Source organism: Callorhinus ursinus, unplaced genomic scaffold, assembly GCF_003265705.2.
Source record: "Callorhinus ursinus isolate GAN/ISIS: 27379988/994484 unplaced genomic scaffold, GSC_fseal_2.0 scaffold30, whole genome shotgun sequence".
NCBI lineage: Eukaryota > Metazoa > Chordata > Mammalia > Carnivora > Otariidae > Callorhinus > Callorhinus ursinus.
Genome location: NW_027397092.1, coordinates 18,837,297 through 18,856,336, shown reverse-complemented (window position 1 = coordinate 18,856,336; position 19,040 = coordinate 18,837,297). Strand labels below are relative to the sequence as shown.

Genomic DNA, 19,040 nt, shown 5'->3' with positions numbered 1-19,040 from the left:
GAGCCCCACATTGAGCCCTGCAACAGGCTCCTCGCTCAGCTGGGTGTCTGCTTGGGATTCTCTCTCTCCTTCTCCCTCTGTCCCTCACCCCCACTCTCTCTCAAATAAATACATAAATAAATATTTTTTTAAAGTGAATCAACAAAAAAACAAACCATCCATTTCAAAAATGGGCCAAGGATTTGAATGGACATCTCCCCAAAGGAGATAGACGCATGGCCAATAAAAACATGAAAAGATGCTCAGCATCACTACTCATTAGGTAAACGCAAATCAAAACCACGGTGAGATACCCCTACACGTCCATTAGGAATAAAACAAGATATCAAGTGTTGGCAAGGACGTAGAGAAATTGGAACACTTGTGCATTGGTGGTAGGAACGTAAATGGTACAGCTGCTCTGGAAAACAGTATGGCGGTTCCTCAAAAAATTAGACATAGAATTACCATGTGATCTAGTGATTCCCACTTCTGGGTATTTACCCAAAAGAAACAAAAGCAGGGACTCAAAAAGAAACATGTACACCCATGCTCATAGCAGTATTATTCACAATCCCAAAACGTGGGAGCCACCTAACTGTCCATCAACAGATGAATGAACAAAATGGGGTCCAAGCATACAATGGAATACTATTCAGCCTTAAAACAGAAGGATATTCTGACACCTGCTATTACATGGACGAACCCTGAAGACATTATACTAAAGTGAAATAAGCCAGACAACTATTGGAATTCCATTCATCTGAGGTACCTAGAGTAGGCAAATTTATGCAGACAGGAAATAGGATGGTGGTTGCCAGAGACAGGGGGAGAGGAGAGAGTCATTGTTGAATGGGTACAGGGCTTCATTTTGGGATGATGAAATGTTGCACAGTGGTGATGGTTGCACAACAATGTGAACATCGTAAATGCCACTGAACGATCTACTTTTAAAAGTAAAATTCATGGTAAATTTCACGTACCGACCAGAACCTTTTTAGAAAAAGCTGTATCTGTGTTTATGCCCCAACCTTCTCCAGAGAGGTGTGCAGGGGCCGGTGCCCAGGATGCTCAGGGGCCGAGCCCACGGCCACAGTTAGTCTGCTATTGATCAGAAAACAATTCCCTGCAGCCCTCTTTAACTAGAAGCCCCATGCAAGCCCCCAGGACAGCTGACCACCCCCCGTGGCCCTCACCCCATTCTCCATCCCTTCGTGCACTGCAGCAGTGGGACCCCATGAGGACACTTCCCCTACCGAGTGTCTATTCTGCAGCCAAGAGAGAACTGGTGTGGATGGTTGTTCTCGATCAGTTCGGCCGAATATTAAATAACAGGTCTGCCGCTGCCTCTTTTTTTCTTAACTGAGCTTCTCTGTCAGAAAACTAAGAAACACAGGCTATAAAGCAGTATTTAAGCACTGTACCATTTTTGCTCTTATATATGCACAGGGAAGTTTCTGGATGTGCACAAAGTGTTAACACCAGCTACCTCGGGGTGGCGGGAAATGAGGGATTTTTTTTTTTTTCATTTGTCCTTTCCAAGCTTTTTGCACTGAGCATGTATTACTTTTGTAAAGGTGACATGAAACAATAAATATTACTTTAAATATACCAAGACCTGCAATCCACAGGATGAGGAGGGGCGTGCCTGCGGGACCCTGCCCTCACCCCGAAGGTGTCAGTCATCACCTGCCTGCAATGACGTGTCAACCCTCAGGATTCAGCCTCATTTAGGGGCAAGCCCGTGTGACAAGTGTCAAGTAAACCTTTACTGTCAGATTTCTCCCCAAGTGAAATTTTTGTTTTGAAATACATTCTTCTTTAAATGGATGTCAAATTAATAGGTGCCAAGAGGAACGTTCAGAGAGAAGAATCATTTGAGATGCTCTTTTCTTTTTGCTAGGCAAAGAGGGCTCAGAGTTTAAAAAACGGCTGTCATAGGCAGGGAATCTCTTCCTCTCCCCTGTGTCCCCTGGCTGTACCCCCTGCCCCCTCCCAGTCCTCCAACTGAGCAACCTCTTTACACTCCTCCCTTGCCTCCACCCACCCACCCACACGCGCGCGTGCACGCACACACCCACACATACACACGCGCACACGCACGCACCCACACATACACGCACGCGCGCGTGCACACACACGCGCGCGTGCACGCACACATACACACACCCACACATACACGCGCGCGCGCGCACACACACACGCACGTAGGGTGTGCCTGCCAGCCAGCGTGATCATGGAATCTTTATTAAAGAGGTCCAAATTACCAAGGTTTTACTACACTACTAAAAATAGTCATGCTTACTTAGCCTGCTTAATAAGCACACCATTTCTAATTTTTCTGCCTGAGTAAACCGAAACATCATTCCAGAAATACATTTTTACTGAAACAAGAAGGCTTATTTTTTCTCCTTCGTTCATACATTTTTTCCCTCCTTCCCCTGCTCCCCCCTCTCCACCTCTCTCCATTCCCCCTGTGCCCCCCTCAGCTCCCCACCCCTACTCATTTTTAAATTTCAGAACATAAAGGGGAAAGTAACAGTAATTTGGACTTGGCTTTCACACAAAATGGACCAATTTTTTTTAAGTGTTCGTAATTTGTCCTGAAAATGGATATAGGGAGTCGGGCTGGGGAGGCTTTGAAGAATGGGGTTTTATGAGAGGAAAATGAGGCCTGAGCGTGCGGGAAGGCGTGCCGCACTTTCCCCTCTGTGCCTGGGACAGTGCAGGCACGTGTAATAACCACAGCTAATAGCACCATTATTGCTATTATCACATTATATTATTATTATTCCTCAGAATCAGACAAAGCATATTAACCCATTTAATTAACCAAGGGCTTAACGTCCCCATGACCTCACGGAAAGTGCTTGGCAAACCCAAGACACTGCAGCCACAAAGCAGCCGGCCACCTCGCCGCTCGCCAGGCTGTGGCAGGGCCTGACAAGGGTTTCCCCAAACTGTTGCCGCCTGTGGCCTATCTGGGAACTTTCCAGGACACACTGGGATGGATGCTTATCCTCACCCTTACTCCAGTCTTTCTATGCACATACCTCTCTGTCCCTGTGGATAAACCCAATCTAATAAAGGACAGATTTACGTGAAACACCCCCCTCAACACACACACACGCACGCAAACGGTGTGGCCAAGGACCCCTCCTCCCTCCCCCAAGCTCGCACTCCTTCGGAGTCACCAAGGCTGGTTACTGAGTACAGGCACCCACTATTCATGGTGAACGCCTGGCCTCTCCTGAGCTCGGTGCCCACCCTTCCAAAGCTCCTTGACTCTCCCCACAATCCAGAGCCCAGGGTGGGGCCGCTGAGGCCACCCCTGGCAGCCCCTAGGGTCACAGTGACTGTCCCAGCCCAACAAGGGAAGGATACCAGCAGAGCTGCGGCTGGTCAAGGTGCCTGGGGGAGGCCAAGGTCCCCCTGGCTTCTAGCCCCTGGGCTGGGCTCCTCCCTGGGACCTGGCCTTCCCTTCGTGGAGCCTGAGTGCCCCACTCTGTCAAATGGGCACTGGGCCTGCCTGCTTGCCTCATGAGGTTCAGTGTCAGGGTTTGCAGAGACCCTGGATGTGACCAGTATGTAAGGCTTTCAAGTAGGCTGTCTCATCTCACTGACCACCTATGCTTAGAGAATCTCAGGCTCAGCCTCCCTCCCCTCCACACACCCTCCACGGCACCCCTACCAGCCGGCCCCACAGGGAAGCATCTTGCTTTATTTCATGGGGGATGATGACCCCCCCCCCAGGCCTCAGCAGGGCTGCTGCGATGCCCCCAGGTCCTCCACTGGGTCAGGAGCTACCACCCGAGTGACCTAGCATCTCCTTTCCACCCTGAAGTCCATGTCCCCTGGGCCCGGGGCAGCAAGGCGCAGGAAGGCCCCACCTCAGGCCCAGCTCAGCCGACGTCCAGGGGGTAAGGGCCCAAGACAAGCACAGCACAGAGGTTAAGAGTATGGGCTCTGGAGTGAGACAGGTTCAACTCTCAGTCCTGCCACTTAGTGCCACACAAGCCTCTCCAAGCCCCCTTTCCTCAACTGCAAAACGGGAACAGTTGTGAAAAGGTATGTCCAGCGCTTGGCATGGTGCCTGTGGCATCGGCTCCAGTCACTCCTGGGTCTCTGCTGCCCACTCCTCCTCCATCCCCCAGGACTCTAAAGCTGGCATACCTCAGGCAATCCATCTCTGGCATTCAAGGGGTAGGGCAAGACTCCCAGATCACGGCCCTCCCCAACTAAGGCTGGGAAAGGGAGTAAGTGTGGGTGGAGGAATTAAGGTCTGAGTTAAGGTCAGGTATAAAAGGCCAAGGGTGAGAGTCCGAGAAAGGAGAAATCAAGGCTATTCCGAGCAATCTGGGAGGGCTTCCCGTGAGAGAAAGCCTGGCCCTGAGCCTTGAAGGACAAACAGGCCTGGAACGGGTGTGCAGGAGGGGAGGGGAGACTGAGTCCTGGCAAAGGGAGCCCTGGGAGGTATGGGGAGAAAAAGGGGGAGACAGAGTAGGGAAGTCTTATGTGCCAAGTGAGGGGGATAAGGCCTCTCTCAGGCGGCAGGAATCCAAACTGGCCAGGTTACCGCCCTGCTTCCACATTGCCAAGCCGAACACTCAAGGTCCTCCAGATCTGGCTCCAGTCTACTTCCCCAGTCCCCCAACACCCCACCCCACCCTGTAAACTGTGGCCAAACCAACCTCCCAGCACTCGCTCAACCCCCTAGAGCTCTACCTTCACTCCTTTGTGCACGTGGTTCCTTCTGCTTGGAACGCCCTTCCGCACGCCACAGGTGTGGGTGCACACGCACACACACCCGCCCCACGCTTAACATTACGTTCCAGGTGAATATTGTGTGATTTTCCCTGATTAGAGCATACATGTTCATTCTCAACATTTCTGAAGTTCAAAAAAGTGTGAGGACCGAAGTCAAGACCACCGAACCACCATTGATGATATCTTCCCAGACATCCCTCCGCCTACATACATGTGCATTTACACATACACTGTATGTGCGCACATGCTATTACAGAAAGGATATCCTGCCATGCGTTGCTCAAGAAGCCACTTTTTTCACTCAGGATAGTATCAAGAATATCTATGCTTATCCAAAAATCACTATTTTTAAGGGCCACATGTATAGATTCATAGTCATTTAACCAGCATCCTCACCAGTGGGCCTTGGGGTAACATCCTGTTTTGTTGTGTTTCTCTTATAGCAGGCCACCGCAAACACCCTTATCCATGCTCTCTGTGCACTGGTCATTTGGGACGTCAGGGTAACTGCAAGAACAGATCTGGCGAGCCCCAGGAACGCACACATAAAATCCCATCCATGCTGCCATGGAGAAGACCACGGAGAAGGCCACACCTATGGGTGCTGCCAGACGTGGACAAGGGGGCCCCTTCTTCATACACTGGCCAGTACTAGCTCTTGTCTATCATCTTTGCCACCTGGAAGAGAACAGACATCTTATGGCCACTTTGTATATGTGGTTTTATTTATTTCTCCTCTTCCCCCCAAAAAAATACAGAGGGTGGCATGTACCTACAGTTCTACAACTGGCTTTTCCCATCTGCCAATTTCCACTCCTTTTCTGCATGCTCATTCCAGGGTCAGGGGAAAAGCCGGCTACTCAAGCCAAGAGACTCACAAAGTGCCCCCTTTGGGTGCCCACAGCTTCCACCCTTGCTGATGAGTTATCTATGGGTGCAGGGGCAGGCAGAGAGCCAGAAAGGACCGACCTCAAGGTCACCACCCGAGAGACCAATTTTCTGGGTATGGGCACAGCACTGACAAGGCTGGCTCATCCTGCCTGCCAAGCTCACGCCTGCCCAGCACATCCCTTCTGCCAGCCAAGCCTCCATGCGGGCTGGCCTCACTGAAACCCACGGAAGGGTGACTTCTAAGCCAAACCCTCTGCTGCCCAGGCTGTAATTTCCCGATTAGGCGCTGTAGTCACAACCCATCCGTGCGCACCGATTGCTTCTTGCTGTCCTCTCCATCTCTGAGGGTCCCAGGGCCAAGCCAGGGGCCACTGGGCCAGCAGACTGCAGACTCGGGGCCTGCTCGGAAGGCAATCAGGGCTTGAGTTTTAACGTTCAAAAAATAGCTCTGAAAAGAAAGACCAAGGCCACTGTGAGGCTGTAGAGCAGCGGGTCCATGTGTGGCCTGCATTCAAATCCTGACTCTGCCCTTTAATGACAATCCTGGCCAAGTGACGGTCCCTGTGGGTGCCTGCTTACCCACCTGTAAAATGGAGCTAACGATGCCTTACAAGATCAGTGCACAGCTTTGTGGGAGAGTGATGCAAAAGCCACACTGTGTGGCTACGAGTCCTGGCTCTTCCTCCTTAGTGGTACAGACCTGGGGGGCTCCATCACCTTTCCAAACCTCAGCTTTGGCGGTAGCCTATTTAATGGGAATCATGAAAAATACCTAAGTGTTGTGACATGATTCAGATCATGTATGTGAAAGTATCTCGTAGGCAGAAATGCCGACAAAACAGAAGGTGGTGTTTCCACTGTCAACAACGAGAACGGGCTGTACCTTCAGAGCCTGGGCCTGAACTCTGCTTGGACACATCCTCCCCTGGTCCAGTGGCAAGTTGTGAAGAGGTCGTCTCATCTCAGACCACCATTCTAGGTGTCAAGGCACCGCTGGGAAAGGAGGGAGTCCAGGGCCATGTGTGCTGAACTGTGGGGCAGGGGACCCTGCTGTGAGAACATCATTGTCCCATCACCAGTGTACAGAGCATGGGGTCAGTCCCCAGTGTCCCAAAAGTTCTAGGACAGACTCTTCATCCCCCTTCGGCTTCTTCTGCACTTCCTTTTGAGACTTTGGTTTCATTTTGCAAAAGGCCAGCCACACGTTGTGCCACCACCCCCAGGGGTGCTTCACCTAGAGGCTTCTGAGCCCATTTGGGGGTTCAGGTGGTGGTTTGTAAAGCCCTCTTAACATTTCCCAGTTTTAGCCTGAGAGGTCTCTATTATACAGGGTGATCTTTAGGCCCCCTGAATATAATCCAGATTCCACGTGGTCAAATCCATTCAGGGGGTTCCATTTTTTTTAAAAGGCACAGTCAGCAACCAAACACCGTCTTCAAATGATTCCAACCATGACTTGCCTCTCTCAAAGAACATCAGTGAGGACCCGGTTCTCACCCCCCAAGGACACGTGTCATCCCCATTTCTCCCCTTTGCAAGCCTCACACTCCAGCTGGGTCAAAACCTCTGTCTAAAAGTCTCTGACTCTTGACCCTCGGCTTTTACTTCCTTCTTCCCTGCCTGTCCCAGCTCCTGATTATGTAGACACATCAAACCTGACTGGTCTCCCCATTTGCTGTTCTGCCCATTACCCTGACTCTCCATCACGGAGGAGATCAAGAGAGCATGAATGGGCCTCTCTCCTCTGTCTCCTGTCACATCCTGGCTCTCCCCCATTCCCCCAGCACTGTGTCACCCAGAGTCTAGAGTAAAATCAAGGAGAGAACTCGGAGATGGTGAGGCGTGGGGCTGACCAGCACAGACAGAGCTCCGGGGGGCGGGGGCGGAATGTGGGGAGAAGCAGGGCACTCACACGGTGGTAAATCTGTCTCCAACACATTTAGCCCCCTTCTCGTCATTTCCCAAGCCCTGGGACTCGTATTGGCAGCCATCGCCTCTCCCTTCTGGGCAGCCTACTTAAGAATTCAGAGCTATCCTCTCTCTTGAGAGCCTGTGAACCAAGAGAGCAGGCCCAGGCAAGCTGGGGCCAGGGACAGAGACCAAAACAGGGAGAGACACCACTGACAGCGCAATCTGACTGGGTAAAGGGCCCTTTGAATTAGGAGGTGTTCTGTCTCACCCACATTTGACGAAAACACAAGGTGTGCAGTTCTCAGCATCTCTGTGTAAGATTTCTAGGGGCTGTTGGAATAAATAGGAGAGTTTATATTCTCCCTCACTGCCTGGATCGCCATAATATAGGGACTGCTTCCGGCTGGTGGAATCAACAAGCGGTTTAAAAGAAAAAAATCCGGCCACCTTCCAAACACCTCTAGCTTTGGATTCCAGATCCTTCCCACAGGAGCTAGGGGAGGGCCTGAGTGTGACCAAAAGACTCAAGCCCAGGTCCCCTGCATCCCAGTGCAGCTACCAAATCACCAGGCCGGCAGGATGGAGAGGAAAGAGCCATCTGGGGACAGCTCTGCTGGACCCAAGGGCTGGGGGCTGGTGAGAAGGGTCCTGCTTTCCTCAGCCAGGCCTGGGCAGGCAGAGCACTTCTGCCCCAAGCAAATCAATTGAAAGTCGTGGCCAAGCCTGTTTGAGTTGGTGAGAGCCCAAGTGGGAATTCCAATCTGCCAATGTTTGCTCTGCAGACGAATAGAGCCAAACAGAAATGCTGCTCTGGGACTTTGTGCCAAATATCCGCTGGCTTGTTCTGCCCCCAGCACTGGGCCGGCCCTCTGCACGTCACCCTCTCCCAGCTCCCTGCTCAGTGACAGCCTTCTGCTTGTGCCCTTAAAGGCAGCTGGCCCTCCCCACTGTGGCCCAGAGCCCCGTGCCTGGGGCTTCCCTGTGGGGACCCAGGCCTTCCAGGTCGTTCCGTGCCAGCTCCCAGTGGAGACCCCTTCACCGCGCACCCCCAACACCGGTTCCTGACTTCTGCTTCCCACTCTCGGCGCCATACTGTCCTCCCTGCCACCCTGAGGCCGGCCCAGGCCTTCTCGGCCCCGGACCAGCACAGCCCACTGTGGGGGGCCGCCCAGCAGAGCCAGAGCCGATGGCAAGGAAGCTCTGGCCACTGCTGCCTCCAGCTTTCTTCACGCTCTTGCACGTATTTCATTTGGTCCTCAGAGTGGGTCAGTTTTATCAGCCCATTTCTCAGAGGAAATAGTTGCGTTTTCAGAAGATTTGGCACCTTGCCCAAGGTCACCCAGTTACAGAATCCAGACCTCCCCACTCCAAAACCGTGGCACTTTCCAACTTACCTCTCTGAGGCCAAGTTTTTTGTTTTTTTTTTTTAATCTTTTGTTCACTTCCAGGGGCCTAAGGCGATTCTCGGGGGATTCCTGGTGAGAGCGGGGGAATGTGTTTTCATATTCTCCCGAGCAACGTAGGCACACAGCAATGCCAACAGTACCCACAGCCATGCAAGCAGCCGGCCAGGTTTGCTTTGCCCCACACCCGGACCAGAGCCCTGGCCCGAGGCCTGTCCTACAGATGGGGCTGCACCCCCAGAGCGGCCACGGAAGCCCCCAGCCTTCCTGGCCAGGCACCGCAGGCATAAAGCCCTGGGCCTCTCCCCGCTCTGCGGAGGGCACACACGACCTGCATACTTCAGCCCCCGCCCCAAGGGCACTGCGCCTTGGGAAACAGCGAGGCTATCGCCCCTGCCCTCGGAGAGCTCCCCGATAGCATGGTGGCGGGTCTTACTCTCCAGAGCAAGCCTTTTGCATTTTTACACGACGTGAGTGTGAACATTTGCAAATGGCCATGATTTGAGTCTCTTAGAAGACACGTGCTCTCTGCGTGCAAACAACTGTCACTTCCTCAGGGAAATTTCTCTCATCCAGTCTGGCTGGAATACTGGTTCCTCTACATAACCGAGCGCCCCAAGAGGACCAGGACTGGACTATGGGTTTCTCATGACAGCACCCCCAGCACCCAGCCCAGCTCAGTAAATAGTAGTTGGATGTATGAGCAAAACCACGAGGAAAGGTTTCCAAGTGCCCTTGTCCCGTGGCCTTGGAGGAGTTGTCACCGTGCCTGGAAACCGTGGGTCCACAAAGGGGACCCTTCATCCAGCCGCTCTCAATTTTACCCCCCGTGTTTTCTGCTGACCCGACTCCCCATTGTGGGTCTGGGGCTTTTTTTCCCTCAACAGTAGGTGCTGATGTCCCCGCCAGCTCCACCCAGAACTCCATCCTCTTTCTGTCAGATGGGGCCCTGCTAAAGGAATGGGCCTCAAGAACAGCCCCAGCAATGGGAGCAGAGGGACACCGTAGGGCCTCTGGCCTGGCCAGTCAGGGACAAGGGGTGTCAGCCAACCCTGCCCCCCCCCCACCGTGCCTTCAGAAGATGCCATCACGGCCGGATCAAAGGAGTGTCGCAACTCTGCTAGCCATGTGGCCAGGAATGACACCGAAAATGTCACCTTTCAAGTGAAAAGTCCTAACTAACCAACAGCCCAAAGTGCCCAATACTGCTGCGTCTTTGGCCCCTCTAGGAGGTGCCCCCTGCACCCTTTGGGGCATCACAACCGCTGTGAGCCTAGAGAAAAGCAGTCAACTTCCAAAGACGGGTCCCCACGGGAGTAGGTGCACAGAGAGAAATGTTGCTCTTCCTAGTGTGGGGCACCCACAAAGAGGAGCCCAGCTTTAAGAGGTTCCCAGATCAGTGAGGCTATACCAGCTCAAAGGAGCCATATACACTTACAGGGCTGCTGGAGGCCCTTCTTGGTCTGGGGTCCTCAGGTGGCTTTCCCAGGAGCCCAGGGAGTCCTCGCTGCTGGGGTTAAGGGAAGAGATAGCCAGTGTGGCCCCTGGACATGGCGTCTGGCCAAGGGCAAGTCTTGAGCACCCCTCTCCGTCCTCCCCAGGCCTGGCTGTATCATGTTGAGGGGGGAGCGGTCCGGGCAATCGGACTTCATGGGCGCCTCCCAGGCCCAACCCCCCACGGCTGGGAAATAGCACGAGCTTAAGCAACTGCAGAGGGGGCAATTCAGAAAGCCTGTGTTGAACGAGGGCCTGTCACGGCTTGCGAGGCACCTCGGTGCCGGGGTGCCCACGCCTCCCCCCTACTTCTCATCAGCCTTTTCAGAGGACTGGGACTGTTTCTTCTGTGGCAAGTCTTCGAGCATCAGGCTCAACACGTGCGCAATCTCATAGTACAGCTCCTGAAGCCTGGAATTGGAACGAGGGGAGAGGGGGCCTGGGCTCGAGGTGGGCTCCACGCCACCTGAGCCCTGCCCGCTGCATGCCCACACCTTGGATTCACCACGCCTGGTAGGTGTGGGTGGAGGGAAGAGCAAGGACTGCAGAGCCAGATCGGGTCAGCTGGAATCCGGGCCCTCTGCTCTACCCCGTGGCCCCCGGAGTAAGGTATTCCAACACACGTGTCGGGATGGAGACACCAAATCCTGGGCTGTAAATGAGGTGACTACGTGGAGGTGACCAGACACTACCTGGCCCGCTCTTTGGTGAAATGTGGAGGTTCCCTGACCCCCTCCTTTGAGTTCCCCCAGTCTATGAAGCCCTCCAGCAGGCTTCGGTCATGAAACCAGCCTCCTGGTGTCCCTCCTCACTCAAGAGCTCACTGTGACTCCTTAGCGCCCATGCCCCTCCCCTTCCTGCTTAGTAATGGCCAGGTATAACTCCGGGTAAAGCACACAGAGCACAGCCCTGGGCCGGGCTAACTCAAAGCCCGGCCCTCAAAGTGTGTGGACACTGCTTTTGTATATCAGCCCTCATGTGACAGGTGGAAAAGGGGCAGAGACCTCCCCAGAGTCACAAAGGAAGGTCATGGCAGAACCAGGCCAGGAGGCTCAGCTCCTGCCTTGCCAACCGGTGCTCTTCCGTCTGACTTCTGAAAAGTGGGTAGTGAGGAGGGGCCTGAAGAGTCCAACGCAGCACTTCAGGGCCAGGGACAGCAGGCCAGGGACGGCCAGGGGAGCAGAGGTCCCTGAGCCACAGGCGGCAGTGCAGCCCCCGTGCACACATGGAGTCCTGCACGCCCAGGAAGGGCCTCACTCCAGCCCCTCGCAGACAGGCCACCATCCCCTTGCTTTCCCATGGCACCTGCCATGGCCCCCCTCTGAAGGAAGCCTAGGGACCAGGAAAGGCCTATTCTCCCAGGGCCAGGGGCAGCGGGGTGGGTACTGACTTGCAGATCGTAGCGTCCTGGTTGTCCAGAGTGGACAAGTAGACATCGATGAAGGGCAGGCTAGTGCCAAAATCATCCAGGACCATGGGGTCAGTGTGCCGCAGGGTCTTCTTGAAGTTCTCTACCAGCTCACTGAAACTTCTGTAGTCAGCATTTTTCTAGAGAGGGAAGCGAAGAGGAAGGCACAGGAACCCCTCGTAAGAGGCCCAGGAGAAGGCCTGAGCCCAGCCCCAGGGTAAGTCCTGCACCAAATCACAGGTTCGCCCTGACGCCCTCCAAGCCTTGGCCCCCCCCCGACCACAGCAGTCTTATGAGCCACCGTCACTGACATGAGGACAGCTGACCCAGAGAGGAGGCAGTGAGAGCCTGAGCGGGTGTGGCTCGGCGTGGCCTCACCCTCCTCTGCACAAACTCGGGCGCAGCCAAGACAAGCAGATCACTCCAGCTCAGAGAAGGGTCTCAGGAGAGACGCACTGGCTGCACGGCGGGGGGCGGGGGGGGGGGGTTCAGGACCCAGCACAGCACCCAGCGCCCAGCCTGAGGAGCTCAGAGAGCTTAGGCTGAGAAAAAGAAGGCTCGGCCCCAGGCTTTCCCAGGTGTGTCATGCTTGACAGAAGATCTCCAGCCTGCTATGCTCATCCTCCTTCCACTTTAGAAAAACCGGAGTTGAGTAGCACCTGTCAGGACCTCCATGGCCTCACCCCACCCACTGGATGGGGCCTATGGCTGCCTGGCAACCAGGGAGCGTGAGCAACAAGAGCATTCCAGGCAGAGGGCCTGGCAGTGGAGTTGTGCCCCGGAAGAAGGGAGAAACTATAACTACAGTACTCAACTCTCTCAGAGGTCTAGACAAATACAAAAATGTAGAGGATAAAGCTGTTGCCAACTGTGGAAAGTCCAGGGCATCAGAACCTGCCCTACCAAAGACCAGAGATGGCTGACACCATCTGCCATCCACACTGGCCCCAAGGCCCTCTTTGTCCATGGGCCTGTTTCCCCCCCTGCCGGGAGATGGCCCACCTGCAACTGCATCAGGTTGCTGACCTCTTCGTGCCGCCGCGTTAGAATCACCTGCTTCTCCTCCATGAGTGTCATGTGCCTCTCCTCCATCAGCTCCTGCTCAAACTTTTTAATGGAGTCCTAGAGAGGGGGAAGATGGAGGTAAGCTACAGGCTCTCACGGCATACCCACCCCCGTCTGTCTTCTTCCCCAGCCTTGCATTGCTCCTCAGCAGGAGAAGCCCCCCTCCATTCAGGGCTGGCCCCCAACTCAGGGTGCCATCTGCAGTTGCAGGGACTCCGCAAGCCCCCCGTCCTGCTGACCGCCATCACAAGGCAGGGAAATGCCCTGGCCCAGGGAGAAGAGCGGGGCCGGGCAAGGGAGGGTCCACGGAGCCACCTCCTTGCCTCCCTGGAGACTGGGACTATGGCTCCGCCTGCCACATCTAGGCCGACCCCCCCATCCTTGCAAGGGCAGCCTCACCTCAGTGTGAATGATCATCACACCCACGAACATACTGAGGAAGACAAAGGAGGCAAGCAAGATGAAGATGATGGTGAACGTCCGGCTGAGAGCCAAGTTGCGGCTGTCCAGCTGCTGCTGCAGGTCTGTCCAGCCATCGACCTGCGTGGGCAAGGCAGGGTGTGCCAGGTGCCAGGTGCCAAGGCCCCGCGGGGCAGCCCCAGCCCCCCCTGAGGACGCAGCTGGCTCTGCCTTCACAGCAGCCCCTCACCACCACCCCCTTCCAGTGACTCCAGTCCATTCATGGGGCTGGGGACGCAAGGCTCCATGGGGTACAGATACTACTGGCCAAAGTGCCCTGGGGGCTCTTCTCCAAAAGCCCACCCTCCCATCCTTCCTCTGCAAGGCCCTCCTTTAGAAAGACCCCGAGTCTCTCTTTCTGGACTTGGACTTTGCAGGCTGCTTCAGCCTAGTCCCAGAAAGCCTATGTGACATGGGTTTCATTTCTAAAGTAAACTTGATCCAAATGAGTTATCTTTTGAGAACTCTTTGAAAGTTCAACCCTGTGGGACAAATGGGAATGCTCTAAGGAGTCACAAGATCAGAGAGAGGAATGGACCCCTGGCCAGGGCCCTGGCTTAGTCCTGGGAGGCCCGCCTTTAGCATCCCCAGCCCAGCTAAGTACCTGAACATGAGGAGGACCCTATGTGAGGCCCAGCCTGTCTGCACACCCACACCAACTGGCACTCCCTTCTTCTTTTTTTTTTTTTTTAAGATTTTATTTATTTATTTGAGAGAGAGAGAGCACGAGAGGGGAGAGGGTCAGAGGGAGAAGCAGACTCCCCGCCGAGCAGGGAATCCAATGTGGGACTCGATCCCAGGACCCTGGGATCATGACCTGCGCCAAAGGCAGACACTTAACCAATTGAGCCCCCCAGGCGACCCTGGCATTCCCTTCTTAAGGCCCCTGCCCCCCCCCACCCCTGTTCCCGAACACAGTACCGTGGCCAAGCTGAAGAGGGTGAAGAAGGCCACAGCCAGGTTCCCCCAGTTGTTCTGGTCCCCCCTGTCTGGAAGTCCAAACAGGCAGAAGCCCAAGATAGCGAAGATGAACATGAGGACGAAGAGCAGGAAGAGCACAGAGGCCACGATGTAGGCTGTCTGCCCCACGGCAGTGATGAGTGTCTGCAAGGCAGAAGCACTGGGGCTAGGCCAGGCTGCCAGGCTGAGTGGGGCTCAGCAGACAGGTCCGGTCTGCCCACACCCCAGCTGGCCCCAGCATCCAGTGCCAGGCCCCAAAAAGGGTTGGATGGATGGATGGATGGATGGGAACTGTGCCCAGACTGAGGGCTGGACCAACGCAACAGTGGTTGAGCAGTACCTGGCCTCCACCATCAGTCAGCCATGGGCAAATGGTCCTCAGGCCTGGGTGTCTCCGCAGCAGCACCACTAGCCACTCCACTTGAGCCCGGGCCTGCCTCTGGCTCATCCCAAGGTGTCTGCTCTTACCTCTCAGCTGAGGGCCAGCCCTGCATGCTCTGCCAAGCCCAGGAGGAGTAGCAGCGCTACCCTGGGTGTGGGAATGACGAAGGCTGAGGGGGTATGGCTTCCCATTCTTTCTGGGTCTTGTTCCACAGGCAGGTCTCCGTCCCATGACCTCAGTTATCCCCTAGGAAGTGGGCATCTGTCTGGCCTCCCGCTATGTTGACCACTCCTGGGGAGCACAGCGTATGGCTCCTCATCACTCATTCTCCACACCCCAGAGTCTGGCACACACTTGGTGCTCAAGACATGCTCACCTACCTAGATGCTGCCACAGACATCATTTTAAAGCAGGTGGGCATTATCATTTGTCACGTTTCAAGATGAGGAAGCAGAGGCTCCGAAAAGCAAGAAGACTTGGCCAATATAGCGGCAGAGCTAGGACCAATTCCCGAGCCCTTTGCCTTGTGCCACCAACTTCACCCCCCAGGGCCTGCTTCTCCAGGTGAAGAAACTGTTTATTGGCTTCACACTAGGAATGGAGGCACTTGAGAGAGCTGGGCCCCGGGACAGTGAAGCGCTGACAGTCTGGGATGACTCGGGAAGCGGAAAGACCAGCAGAGAGCCCCGGTGCTGCCCTCCACGTGGACTGGCTCGACAGCTCCTGGCAGAGGGGAACGCGTCCCTCTCCTTGGGGAAGGAGAATCAGGGTTTGGGGATTCATTAGAGAAGAGGTGAGATGTACAAAACCGCCTCCCTCCCTGCGAGACAGAAACAGAACTTCTTTCCCAAGACGACTGCGAGGGAAGAGGCAAGCACTCATGAAAAACGCTACCCTGAGACGCAGTCCGCAGAAGAGGCCTGCCCAGGCGGGCAGGGAAGGGGCAGCCCCAAGCAGGAGAACCTGGAGCATCGGAGAATGGGGGAGGACAGACTCAAGCTGGGGGGGTCCCACTTCTAGGCCAGCCCGAGGCCCAGTGCGACCTGAGGCCAAAGCCAAACAGCCTGGAGAACAGCAGAGGAGAAGAGGTCCTGCTCTCCAGAAGCCCTGACACGTGGGACTCCTGACGGCTGGCCTTGACAATGTTCTTGGAGCACGGTCCAGGCGGGCCCCGTTAGTCTGCAGTCCAGAGGTATGGAAATCCAATCCCAGCAGATGGTTGCCCCGAGTCCCACAGGCTGGTAGCTCCTTCCCGAGGAAATCCGGGGCTTTCAAAGCCACAACCTGGCCCCCCAGAGGTGCCTGATTTTGAATTCCCAGACTCTTTCTTTGGGGAAGCAATTCCTTGCCCCTAGTTCAGCTCTCCTGGCCTCTGGGTCAAGCCGGAGCTGCCCTCCCGGCCCCGGGGCACTCAGGCTATGGAGAAGAGCTAGAGGCAGGGCAGGGAAGGTGATGAGCTCCAAGGGGCAGGAGCCCAGCACCGGAAGGTTGTTCTTCGGGTTGAAATGCAGAGGAACAGGGGCAGTGTGGCCCTTGGCTGCCCAGCCCACAGACCCTGTCTGTGTGCAAAACAACACGGAACTATTCCCTCACCGTACAGGTTTATTGCCCTGAGGGGGGACAGAGAGTGTCATTTTAATTCATCAGGGGACAGGAGCCAGGAATGTGCCCCAGCTCTGTGGGCTCTGAGGCTACGACTCTGTTAAAGCCTCATTTAGATTTCAGTGAATATAAATTAGCAGAGGTATGGGTCCCACCTCTGGCACCTCCAGCCCCACCTGGCCAGTGTACAGAGGCTGTGTAATCTAGAGTCACTTCTCTGCCCCTAGGGATCTGGGGTCCTTTGATATCCCAAAGGCCATAGGTGAGCCACAGCCAAGTGGCCTGGTCATCCCCAGGGAACAACTTTGGGATGCAAGGCTCTGCTGAATGACAAGAAACCCCTGAGGTCAAACATGGGCCATGGATGTCTGTGTGAATATTCTGTCTGCATGTCCATGGGTCCCTGTTCATGTCTACAAGAACCAAAGGCTGAACAAAGGTCTGCAGTCACCCTGCAGCCCTGGGACAGACCTCGGCCAGCAGGGAGGGCTGTCTTCTCATCACTAGATCCCTGCCTTGGAAAGATGGGGTGTCCCTGCCAGGCCCTAAAACTCAGGCTCTTTCAGACCAGGCTGCCATGACAGAGCCAAGACAATGTACTCGGCAGACAGCTTGTGCCCTCAGCTTCAGGTCAGAGAGAAGCGTGGGCAAGGGGAAGACCCCTGAAACGTGGAAAAGATCATCCAAAGAGGATATGCGGAGTGCGGGGGGGGAGGCGGGTGAAGAGAACTTGGGGTATAGTCTTGAGAAAACAGCACGCACCTGAGACGTCGAGCTCGAGAGGCTGGAGGAACCCTAAGAGAAGGCAGTGACGGGGCCAATGGACTTGGCCAATGGACTTGGTGACAAGGAGGTTGTTGACTACCGCAGAGAGGCTAGTTCCTTTGGAGGGAAGAAGCCAGGGCACAATGACAAGTAAGGAAGTGGGGAGTAGGAGTTATGGCCACCTCTTTCCAGGAGCCGCACCACGAAGCGAAGGACAGGAGGCCTGGCCTCCACTGTCTGGGAGGGGCCCCACAGGCATGTGACCACATGAGAGCAGACAATGAACCAACAGGGGTCTGTGGCAGGGGGAGCTCTTCAAAACTGTCCTCATCTCGTCCCCCAGGCCTGGGGCTGCTAAGTGTAGGGCCTAGGTCCCAGACAGACGTCCAGGCTGGGCTAGGGGCAATCTCTCAGCAAAACAGGCTGACACACACCCGAGCTGGTCAAATGGGTCCAAGGCAGCCCCTTCCTGGAGAAGCATGGACACGGGACACAGAGCCCGGGCAAACATGCTGTGCCCAGGACAGATGCTTCAGGGCAGGTTGGGTCAGCTGTGAGGAGTTTTCTGAAACCTCCTGAGCCAAAGAAAGACTGGTCACCCCATGACTTCCCAGCAGGAGCACCATTCCTAGAGCTGTCTGAACAAAGTAATGAGACCAGTCCCATCAAGAGAAGCAGCAGATTTTTAGCTGTATGGGGAAAGCATATAATTGAAATTGGGCAGCCAGCACCACCAAGGAGCTGGACACTCCTGGGACTGTAGTTCAAAGGGCCTGTACCATAAGAAAGTCAGTCCCTTTGGTAGCATGGGAGAGAGGAAAAGTTTGCATGGCCCCTGGAGTCAGCCACACCTTCCACATCTCAGCTGTGGCATCTAACTCCTGAGTGACCATGGGTCTCAATTTCTTCATCTGTAAAATAGAGCCAATGATACCCTTCCTCAATTGTTTTAAGATGAAATGAGGTAACATTGGTAAAGATCGACCTGCCATACAGTGGGATTCAATAACTGGATGGTGGTGGTAGAATGATGATTTCATCAGGGGCTGGCGGGCACACAGGCCCCGTTGCCTGCACTCCCAGAGCACGGCACCCCCAGGTCACTCACCCGGATGCCACGGCTATAGGTGATAAGCTTGAGGATACGCAGGGACTGCATGCCATCAGCAATGTTGAGGTAGGGGTAGTGCTTGCCCTTGAATCTGCGGAGACCGTAGGGGATAAACATAGTGATGATAATGATTATATCCAGCAGGTTGTAGCCATCCTTCCAGTAGTTGATGGGGTCCACGTAGAGCTTCATGCAGAACTCGGAGCTATAGATGGACACAAAGACCAGCTCAGAGACCTGCGGGGGAGCCGAGGGTCAGAGGGTCAGAGGGTCAGGCCAAGCTGCAGAACCCCATCATTCTGCCCTCTCCCTGCCTGAGGCGCCCGATCGGCTGTGTGCATCCCCGGGGGGGGGGGCACTCCCCAGTCACCCACGTGAGAGAGAAACCCGGGCAGGGTCACAGGCACCCAGCGGACACACAGTGTGCCTAATTCTCTTCCCCTTCTGCATCTTCCCTCCCTGCAGCCCTAAACCTGGGGCTAGGTCACACCCAGGGTGCTTGAGAATGACAGACTGACTGGAAGACAGAATGGCCATCCAGACCCTGGTCTAAGTCAACTGGACACCTCAGGTAACCTAAAAGTAAGCTTTCCCAAAGAGAAGATCCCAGGAGTTTTCTGGCCAACCTGAATATCCAAACTTTTAGGAGCAGAGATGAAATACTCAAATATCTATTAATATTCGTCCATTCATCACACACACTGAAAATCAGTTAACTGTTTCTGAGGAACAGTCTGCTTTTTTCCCAGTTCTATACTTTATGAAATAATCTTACTCAAATTCTTCTCATGCATCTACAACTCCAGTGGCTTTAGTTTTACCAAAAGGTACTTCTTGAGTGAT

At 54.7% G+C, this 19,040-nt stretch overlaps 1 protein-coding gene across 2 annotated transcripts in view; it reads right to left on the bottom strand.

The window, feature by feature from the left end:
* Positions 1–4,669: 4,669 nt before the first annotated feature.
* Positions 4,670–19,040, bottom strand: part of CATSPER3 (cation channel sperm associated 3) — a 40,977-nt gene continuing 26,606 nt past the window's right edge. Inside the window, exons 3-8 of one of the 2 annotated variants that reach the window (XM_025860837.2) lie at positions 18,195–18,434; positions 14,299–14,481; positions 13,318–13,458; positions 12,856–12,975; positions 11,836–11,993; positions 4,670–10,856 (exon numbers count right to left, since the gene is read on the bottom strand). In XM_025860837.2, the coding sequence (XP_025716622.1) occupies positions 10,751–10,856; positions 11,836–11,993; positions 12,856–12,975; positions 13,318–13,458; positions 14,299–14,481; positions 18,195–18,434 (948 nt within the window). In that variant the 3' untranslated portion in view covers positions 4,670–10,750. The remainder of the gene's footprint in view (positions 10,857–11,835; positions 11,994–12,855; positions 12,976–13,317; positions 13,459–14,298; positions 14,482–18,194; positions 18,435–19,040) is intronic. The other variant, XM_025860838.2, reaches the window with a different exon arrangement.